Below are 10,171 nucleotides of genomic sequence, written 5' to 3' on the forward strand. Positions count from 1 at the left end.
GCCAGCAGGAAAAGACAGGACACGTGCCCCTTACATACGTATTTCATGGCATGTGTATTCACACACACTATTATTTTTTTTTCTTATAGTAGAACAACTTTCTTGTCTTCCAGTTTGGAAAAGTTCTGTCTTCTTTGTCAAGTCCATGATCACCCTTCCCAGCTGGGCTTCTTCAGATGCTATCCTATAAGGATCTGTAATCAATAGGAGGTAGGCTCAACAGCAGCCCCGGCTCCTTCTCATCTCTCTCCTCTTTGTGCTTGATGAGAAAAGGATTGTGGGCCCATGTGTTCATGAAAGTGACATTCTGCTGCAATCTGAGGACAGGCAGAATCCAGTGAAGGAACATACGAAGAGACTAATGTTAGTCTAATGCATGTTAGTTTCTGATAATTCATTGAAAAATGTCTGAATAATAACTGGAGAATTTCCAAAAAAATTTAAAATTATGATTGAAGGAGAAAAATTAACTACAGGCAGGCAAAGCAAAAAGTATTCTGAGGTAACATCTGTCAGCATGATAAGGACGAGAATCATTTCAACACTACAAAGAATTTAAATTTTATGCTACTTGGCTTAAAAAATATCCACTTATATACAATAATTTAAAAGCCTGTAATAACATTCCTATAGTAAGTATGATTTACATCACTTTTCCAGTTTATGGAAATGTTAACATTGCAGCACTTGCAATTCAAATATAATCTCTCTCACTGTAATGGGGACCCCTTCTATTTTATAGGTTATCTTCATGTTGTTCTTTTTTAATACTAATCCACAGAGGATCAGAAGACTCTTCTCATCTCACATGTGTTCTTAATGGAGGATTTTTAGAGGGATCTGTAAACAGATAGGACAGGTTTAATCAGAGGAGACAAATACATATTTTGGATGCAGTTCTACAGCAGAGATGCTGCATTTATCTCCTACCCTTACGTATACATATCTATATATTGTTCATGCTTTGTAGCCCTTCAGCAAAAACATCTTTCCTAAGATCCTACAGCAGACAATTTAGACTGACTGAGGCCGCTATGAAAAGTCATGCAAAGTACCTTGGCATGGAAACCAAAAAAGACTTAATGAAAAGTTGGAGACAAATAGTTGATCTAATAATACAGAAAAGACTGGAGTTTATAAAAAAGCAGAATGTGGGCATGAAATCTTCTGGCACCTTCATCTTCCAGTTTTCAAAGCTGGACAGATGAACTTCTGCTCCTACAACAGGGACCTGATGCCAAGTTTCTAAGTTAAAAGGTGGAAGGGAAGCAAGGTTTATTCATTCATTGCTTTCCTGACAAGGTTCAGGTACCAAGTCGCTTTGTTATTCAGGTGTGTAAAATGCCATGCATAGGACTTAAATCAAAACACATTATGGAAGACATGGATCAGGTCACCTTTCTTTTGTGATTTCACAAGTTCACGAACAAAAAATCCCAATTTGGTACCTGCCCAAGTCTGTTTAGGTGACATCACTGCTTTTAACAGGGCTCTTCAAATTCAACAATCTAAAGAACACAGGCTGTGTTTTGAGCCACATCGTTTTATTTTTAGCTACTGAGACTTTAAAGTAATTAATTAAGTACTATTAAGTATCTGTGGTCCCTGTTACCACTGTAACAAATGCCATTCCTCCCTGTGCCTATGCTAGCAACCCAGTTCTTCATGTTAATGGTTGTTTCTGTTCCTTATTTTAATTCTGTGTTTTTAATCCTACTGGATAATTATCAGTCCTTCTCATGTTTACACACTTACCTCTAGCTATCTTGCTGGGGTATATTTTCTGAAATGGCTTGAATTCATCAGGTGGGGGGAAATCTTCCACAGAATGGAAAGTGAATTTAGATTCAAAGTCATCTGAGAAATTTCAGGGAAATAAACATTAGTCACTGTTAGATACTGAAAAATAAAAAATTCCACACATCATTACCACGAGTAATTTCAATTAAAAATGCTGACTTGTTTTCCCCTGGAATCGGTAGTGGTTCATCCCATATAAACAATCTTGATGAGTATTCTGTGAGCCATCCAAGTTTCTGGCTTAATTGCAAATCTGCCTGCTACTAACTGAAGAGTTAAACTTCTGGCTGCCATTCCAGTTTTTCCCACTGATGATACTGTGGTAACGGAGATATTCATAGGTGGTTTTCAAGCCATTTAGCTCTAAGCAAGAATGAATGGCCAATTCATCAGACCACAAAAATAATTCTTAGCAGTCTTTGCTCTACAGGATTGAAGCTACTAAATGTCCATGAACTGGTTTTAAGAATGGCAATAGAAGCACACTACAACCACTTTTCACAACTTAAATAATTTTGCAGCTAGTGCATGCTTTTCATGTCTACTGGATGATTCAAAACCTTTGTGAAAAAGCCTTTTTTTTCTCTCATTGTATAAGGTTGTAACAAAAATATTTCTAATGGGTCTGGTTATACTACCCTGTTATTGACATAAGAAAGCCTCAAATGAGTTTTTGAGGTCTGAGACACGCGTGCTTTTGTACTAAAATTATTAACTGAGGCTAAGAGATGTGATTTAGATGATATTACCAATGATGTGCATATTTCCATTTTTAAGCGGTGGGTAGGGGTCGTGAGCTGCAGCCCAGGCTGAGACTCCAGACTTGCTTGTAAGTTCAGTTGTTGGTGACCTTGCTGGTGGCTGTGGAGGTGTGACGAGCTTCCCAGCACCGGCTCCTTGAAAAGAAGCAGCAGATCAGCACATAAACATCACCAGGACTTAACAAACCCGAGAATAAACTTTGCGCAAAAGTGGAGGCAGTGTAGAAGGAATGCAATGTTTGGGGCAAACTTACCCAGCTTCATAACTGCTGTTTATCAAGCCTGACCACGGATTTATAGCATTAAGTATTAAATTTAAGTCACTACTGAAGCTGGCTTGTTATTTCTAGTTCTAGGGAAAGTCTGACATTCTGAAGTATGGTTTTGTCCCAGTCTGGAGGGGAGGACTATCCTTCCACTTTCACAAGAACAAGCAGTTTCTTTAGGAAAAAAACCCCAAACCCAACCATCCTAGATGGTATCTCTAAAAGAAAATGATTTCCTGACACTTTGGCAACTACACAGTAGAACTGCCATTATTCTTGTGCGTTTCACTGAGGAGTTGCAAGGGCCATCAAAGTTCTACCACAGGAACTGTGTAAGGGGGAGGGAGCCCAAGGCCTCCAAGTTCACAGCCTCTCAAAACTGCTTCTCCCCCAAGATAACCAAGAGAAAGACAGACTAATCTTATGGAAACCTCAAAAGTTGAACGACCATGAGAAACAGGCATCTTGACAAAGTAACAGTTCCTCAGGCAGTTCCCAAGCGGCATTAATCACCATCACGAAGCACCTGATCTGTACTTACACGGCCTTTCCCCCATGGCTGTCAAAGGGAACCAGTAATCTTCCTCTCGACAGCTGGCTGCTAAAATACAGGGTACAGAACATTCTCTTCAGATGTTCCTTATTAAGTAGCTGTCTTCATTTCTCAAGCCCACACAGATATAGCCTCTTTTTTTTTTTTTTTATTATTGTCATATCAGAGAAGTCTGATAAAAGTTCCTTTTACCATCTGCTCAGGGGAACACTAGCTAATAGCCCTGCTTCCCAAGTAGTCAAGAGAAACCTTTGGCCCTGCCACCTTGGTCATGGGAGGCACTGGCTGCTCCTCTTTGTTCTAAAGCAGAGGGCTGCATCCCTATTTGCCTTTGCTCATCTATGGCTGTAGCTGCCCCATCTTTGTTTTATTCTCTACTGTAACATTTTCCAGCCATTGCCAATATTGCTCCAGACTGCACGGGTACAGCAGTAGAGGGATGTCATGGGGAGGCTGGCACTCCAGCAGCTGCAGATCTGGCGGCCATGGTGGTGTGCACTCTGCTACCCTACCAGAGACTGTTAGAGGAGACCACCCATGAGCTCAGCCATTGCACTGCTGGAGACACCCCGACGCCAACACAAACACAAGCAGCAGCCCAGTGATCCTGAAACGTTGCTTTTGCTGACCAGCATGTTGCTTCCAAGAATGATGGATTGAACTATACCGCATGCGTGGCCAGCATGATGTCTCTCACGCTCCTTGCACGCCGTGCGACCTGCAGGTATTCCTCCCACGCCATGGGCTTCACCCCCCTGCTACGTGTGCTCTTCATCCTCACCCCTCCAAGCTCTCCAGCCACCAGTGCCATTTCCCCCGCCAGCCAAAGAGAGAAAAAAAACCTCCCTTCTCCGAACGTGCTGCTCTCACCTGCGCCTCGGCCGGGTCTCTTCTTCCTGGTCTCCACCACCGCTGTGGGCTGGGGGAGGCCGGGGGTGGGAGGAAGCGGCATGGACTGGATACTGCTTGGCTTATGGAACTGTGACAGCAGGTGGGGGGACTTGGGAGGCAGCGGAGGGGGCAGGTCAGCACCCCCGAGAGGAGCGCTAAAGGCTGGGGAGGGTGGAAAGGAGAGCCTGTTTGAGGTCAGGGAGTGCGTGTGGGGTGGGGGAGGAGGTGGCGGGGGTGGTGTGGGGGGTGGACAATCCCTTCCTTCAGGTGGAGAGGAAGCAGCAGCGGAGAAATCGGATGTCCTGCTGGAAAACCCGCATGGGGGCACAAGGGGCAAGGGGGGGGGAGGAGGAGGAGGAGGAGGGGGCGAATGCACAGTGCCCACTTGAAACTTGGTGGGTTTGTCAGCCTGAGGAGGAGGAAGGGGGGGCGGAGGAGGAGCGTTGGGGGAGACCCCCTTGGGAGGTCGCTCGGCTGGAGGGGGCAGAGGGGGAGGAGGGGGGAAAGTGAGGGAAGGTTTGCTGGAAGCGGGAGGTGGTGGAGGGGGAGCGGGAAGGCTGGGCCGCCCGGGGCCGGCTGCGGCTCGGGAGGTGCTGGGAGGTTCCGGTGGGATGGCTGCCCTTGGACCCTCGGCTGGGTGCGAGGGGACACTGCTCCCCTTCACAGCACCACTGCTCGGTGGGGCGGGGGTCCTGGGAGCCGCTGCTCGGATTCCAGGAAGCTGCCCAGGCCTCCCTGCTGAAAAAACACATATCACATAGATGACATCAGGATTTCGTTCCCACAAAACAATGCAAAGAGCAAGCTCTTCATCTTCCCCTCCCCAGTGGTTCCCCCGAGTGATTAATTCACCCAAAACATCTCATATCCAGCAGGCTGCCCCTGGCGTAACGGGGCTTAGGAGGTGATGTATTCCAGTGGGCACCAGGGACCCTTGGCCTTGCCTTCCAGGAAGAAAAACACAAGTTCTGCCTTTCCCTGCAAACGCCTACTATGACAACCTGCTGAGAGACCCTGCTCCCCAGTTCCTGCAAAATGGAACAGTTTAAGGAGAGGGTGCTTTTCTGCAGAGGCCTGGGGTCCTCCATATCAGGCTCATCTGCCTCCCACAGCCCGCTGAGCAGGGATGGAATCGAGAATCCTAGTGAAAAGGCTCAAAACCCTCAAGTAGATCGACACACATCAGTTTAGAGTACTTAAGATTAAAACGTTCACACAAATGTTACATAAATCTCAATCCCGTGGATAAAAGCCAAGTTCTTAAAAGTAAATTGGCCCCTCCCGGACCAATCGGACCGGGACCTACCATCGCCTCAAAGGCTTTCCAGAAGGCACAGGTTCTAATGTTTCCTTTTCAACAGCAAATGCCCAAAGACTCGGCCTTACAAAATGTGTTTTCCTGAGTAAATGTCAAGGATTTTTCACAAAGCGAGATGTCAGAGAAGTCATCTCATGCTACATTCATGCAGGCTGACAGGCATGGGCACAGTTATAAGAACAACTCCAAGCAGGTGCTGCAGCTGAGGCGACGCGAGGAGGCCCACTCAGCAGCTGTGCTGCGCAGCTCGGGCTTGCCTTCCAGAAAAAACCCACCCGGGTAGAGCCAAGTTCTGGCTTTCCCCGCAAACGCCTGCTTTTCTCTGTGCTGCCTGAGCAGGCACCAGCTGCCCAGCAGCGCCACAGGCCATTGCCGTGACTCTAAAAGTCACCCCTCATTGATGCTGGCACTTCCCGAGGTGAAAGCAGCAGTAGGGCTCCTACACGTGCCTTCCTCCCGCCCTTGTGAAGTGACAAATGCCTTATTTTTCAGGTCAGTAAATTACCTTGCTGGATCAAAGCTATGCTTTATAAAATCCAGAGGGCAGAAATCTTAAATATCAATCCTTAAAATAACACACAAACACGTGCTAATGAAGGGAAGGAAATAAGACTTCTTTGCGTTTGTGCTGAAGTTGGTAAACTCAGATTTCAATACTCTATTCAAGACACAATTTTAAACTAATGTAAAAAAATCTCCATTAAAACTCTGTACAATCTATTAAATCTCCATCATACCCAGTGTAGACATAGTTTATTATTGACATTTTAAGGAATAAGGCACCCGAGATCTAGAAAGATGATTTAAAGCACGTTATTAATTGACCCTTCCATGGTCACAAGTTGAATTAAGGGTTCATAATAAAGATCACTCACTAAAGCTAACCCCAAAGTACCTTCATCCCAAATCGCAGTTCCCCCCAACTGTTCTTTCATACAAACGAAGCCCTTACCTGACATGTCCCTCTGGCCTGCTGGTCTGAGAACAGGAAAGCCACCAGCAAATAAGCCTCCCAGAGGCTGCTGAGAGCCGCCTTTATTAACGGCTGAAGTAACTCCATCTCTATTAGCTCCTTTGGGTTCTGTTAAAAAAAAAAAAAAAAAAAAGTCACGAACCCCCCCAGGATATATCAGAAAGTCACTTCATCCTTGCTCTCAGACTGCTAAGACCAACAAACATAGCCAAGACCAGAGTTTTCCCTCTTTGGGCAGGCTCAGGGAGGAGAGGTACTGTTTGTACAGTGAACTGCCCTTACTCTCTGACCCGTACCTTGCAGCACAGCACCCTCTGGTGCTCTTTAATTTCACACCAATGATGACACCAGCAAGAAGTTGTCTTAGGCTACATTGAATTTATTGGCATTTTTTCCAGAATTTTTGGGCATTTTTTGTTCTTTTTATTTAGAAAAGAACGACTCTTTTTCCTGAGCCAACAATTCCCACTTAAACAATTATTTTACTGAGAAACTCTCAAGGATTTCATCGTTCATGATTTTTTTTTACAAGGGATGCCTGTTAAGGTGATACCCAGTTATAGACTTATTCTGAAGTGTTAATAGTTCCTGACTTTAGAGCAGGATGCAAGTTTAGAAAGCGTCCCCTCTCTCCGCGCCCTAAAGCCATGTGAAGATGCAGACCTTTGCTGGACTTCAAACCTGCCCTTAGTTTGAGAAGTGTCAAGCTGACCTCCACAAACAAGGCTTCAGCAAAGCCCATCCAGGGATCTTGCCCAGGAGCATGTACTTACTTTCAATCTGTGGTGCACTGCGGTCATTGATTTGAGTCACTTTCCGCAAGCGAGTTCCCTGCTGGATATCAGCTAAGAGCGCGTTCCGTGCTTTTTGGTCTTCCTTTCGCAATTTTGGTATCTCTGAACTTGCCTGTTGACAATAAGAGCAATAGACAGGAGGTACAGACAAAAACACATGCTAAGAAAGGGCACGTAAGCAAACGTGGGATAAAAGATTTGAAATAAACCATCCTTGGCAGCTGTCATTTCACAGCCTTTTGAGCTGAATCAACAAGAAGAGCATTCAGTTGCATAGGAAGCAGGAAACCTGAAAGTTTAAATATAATACAAATCTAATACTAGCTGTCCTAATGCTGTTGAAAAGAAATTAGGGGACAGGCTTAAATGAAATGTGACCTCTTGCTTGGCCATTTATGGTCTCTGCCCCCCAACACCAGCTATTTAGCTCTTTTCATTCCATTTACAATGCTTTACAACAAAGATTTTATATGTCACCTTAGAACAAACATCCTTCTTTTACCTACTTTGCCTTAGGAAAAGAGACAGATAACTGCATACTTATATTTGAATAAGATCATTAACTAATTTAGAGTCTATCGGAGATTTACATGAGATTAAGTAGACTGTCTTTAGAAGAATACCATTATATTTTAGTAACTTTCTAGCCTAATTAAGGTCTGTAAATGTAAAGCCAGGTTGTAGTTTAAAATTTTTAATAAACCCCCAAAATATTTTAATTCTTTATTCTCATTTCATCAAGTTTCCCGCTATTAAAAAAAAAAAAAAAATCTTTAAAAAGTTTGGACATTTTGCTTTCCTGAAGCAGATATAAACCAGCAAAGCTGTTACTTCTAAACCTATCCTGTGGTCACAGAGCGCTCTAACAGAGGGGAATCCCCACGTGAGAAAAGCTGAATGTGCTGCGTGTGTCCACAGCTACTGCAAATTCCCATAGCTCAGGTAACTTCCTAAAGAGAACGAATACCAGAAATGTTCCCGTAGCCCTTAATTTTAGCATCACAGTCATCATAAAGCAGAACAAAACTGTCACCCTTTAAAACAAAACACCCAACTTGGTAATAGCATTCTGAAAGCAAAAGAGAAACTTGATAATACTTAACCAGCTGCGGAATTAATAAAAAGTCTAATCTGCTAATCCTAAATGAAGAATTATACCGGTAGGATATTACTTGCAGTTATTTTTGTACTCGCTGAAAAAAAAAAAGTCAGGCTAGATGTGCAGAGCCCCACTAGATGGCACTCCAGATCACTGCCAACGCCAGCTGCGTTCCCAACACCTGATGTAAAAACTCAGAATTATCATCTTGTGACCCATACTGTAACCCTATTTATTTAAAAATATTAGAAAAAAACTACTTTGTTACATGGTTTACTAATCTGAAACAGCTCTGTCTGCCCTCGTGCTTTCAGGACAGCGAGTTCCGCTGCCCATTAAGAAGCCAGAAAAGCTGCCTGCGCAGGCAGTGTTAGACCATGTACCAGCCAGAAACGACTTTCACCCACATTTTCTATAAGTTGACCATACTTACTGTGAAAAATGGAAATACCATAACTGGAACAAGGGTGACTCCCCTTCTCACAAAAGCGTTCTACCAGTATCTTGAACTTCACGCCTCTCTACTCCCACTAATGACTTTGTTGTAGCAGGACAACCAGGATCTAGAGGGATCTGATCGAGACCTATGTTTAAAATTAGATCCAGCAGCTGTGTTTTCGTTTCCCGGTTCAAGTGTCCGTATATTATGCCAGCTGTCCACTTCATCGCCTCCATCTATGCCTCTAAGCATAAGGTCCTGATATCCAAATAGCTGTTAGGCCAAAACACCCTACCCATGGCAGCTGATGTTCGCAAGGGACTTGTGTCTTGGTATCACTTTAACAGGGCCAAGATATTAATTTTTTTTCACAATCCGTAGCATAAAAAAGCAGGAGCACTATTCTGCAGGCCCATAATGCAGCGTAACAAGCTGCCTGCCGCTCATGATAGATCCCCTTACTTCAAGCACGACTCCATCCCATGTCCCAGCTGTTTCTCCTTCCTCCTCCTGCAGGTGAGAGACACAATCTTCCATGCCCAGCCTGGTGGACCCGGGCGATTGATCCGCTGCCGAGTGGCTTGATAACAGATTCTCTTTTTCCATTACAAAGTCAAGGTGGTCCAGGGTGTAGTGTTGCCTGGTTGCACAGCGGTCAGAGCTCCTTTGGATTTCTGGTTTGCTCCCACTGTCACTCCCAAGGCCGGTGACAATTCTTGTCAAGAATCCCTTCACCAGGTAAGTTTGTCCCCCATTCATCTACCGGTGTCCTGCATTTGCAAATTCTTGGTTTTACCATACTGCTCTTTGCCACACAATCGGAAAGGAACCTTCCTTCCTTTGATTAAGAAATTCGCCCTCACGCTATGCCTGCAATCCACAGCACAAGAATAGATACTAAACCTATACATTTGTGCATTAAGAGAATAATAAAAAGAGGAACAAATGGGTGTCAAATCTTCAATCCCGATTACTTGCAATAGAAGAGTTTCAGCAGAAAGACAAATATATTTGGAGTCACAGAGGAAAAACAGCTGCAAAACAAACGATGTAATTTGTAGGCTACTTTCTACCCCCCCCCCATCTGCAGGGCAGCCTCATTTATTCACAAAAAGAGAAACATCTTAATCTGTCAATGAAAATTGGAAGAGAAGCTGGGGAAGAATGTGAAGCTCATTTGTTTTATCAGATGCCAGAGCTGCCTCAGGTAAAACAGGGTGAAATTAAATTCCATACCTTATTTACATGAATTGGTAAGGGAACAGTGGGTTCTCATT

The 10,171-nt window shown here is 44.2% G+C and overlaps 1 protein-coding gene across 1 annotated transcript; it reads right to left on the reverse strand.

Moving 5' to 3' along the window:
* Nucleotides 1-361: 361 nt before the first annotated feature.
* Nucleotides 362-9,653, reverse strand: WIPF3 (WAS/WASL interacting protein family member 3). The gene is made up of 7 exons (XM_074150885.1): nucleotides 9,357-9,653; nucleotides 7,336-7,468; nucleotides 6,542-6,670; nucleotides 4,251-5,009; nucleotides 2,550-2,696; nucleotides 1,756-1,857; nucleotides 362-840 (listed from the first exon to the last, which is right to left on the reverse strand). The coding sequence occupies exons 1-7, from the start codon at nucleotides 9,651-9,653 to the stop codon at nucleotides 800-802; spliced, it is 1,608 nt and encodes a 535-aa protein (XP_074006986.1). The 3' UTR covers nucleotides 362-799.
* Nucleotides 9,654-10,171: the final 518 nt, after the last annotated feature.

This window comes from Numenius arquata, chromosome 7 (assembly GCF_964106895.1).
Source record: "Numenius arquata chromosome 7, bNumArq3.hap1.1, whole genome shotgun sequence".
Taxonomy (NCBI): Eukaryota; Metazoa; Chordata; class Aves; order Charadriiformes; family Scolopacidae; genus Numenius; species Numenius arquata.

Excerpts from the sequence above, each read along its gene's own strand:
- WIPF3 (XM_074150885.1), bottom strand. The coding sequence starts at position 9,653 with ATGAATGGGGGACAAACTTACCTGGTGAAGGGATTCTTGACAAGAATT. Across the intron at positions 2,697-4,250 it reads GAGACCCGGCCGAGGCGCAG|GAGCCGGTGCTGGGAAGCTC; the intron begins GTGAGAGCAGCA and ends CTTCTTTTCAAG. Across the intron at positions 1,858-2,549 it reads TGGAAATATGCACATCATTG|ATGACTTTGAATCTAAATTC; the intron begins GTAATATCATCT and ends GAAATTTCTCAG.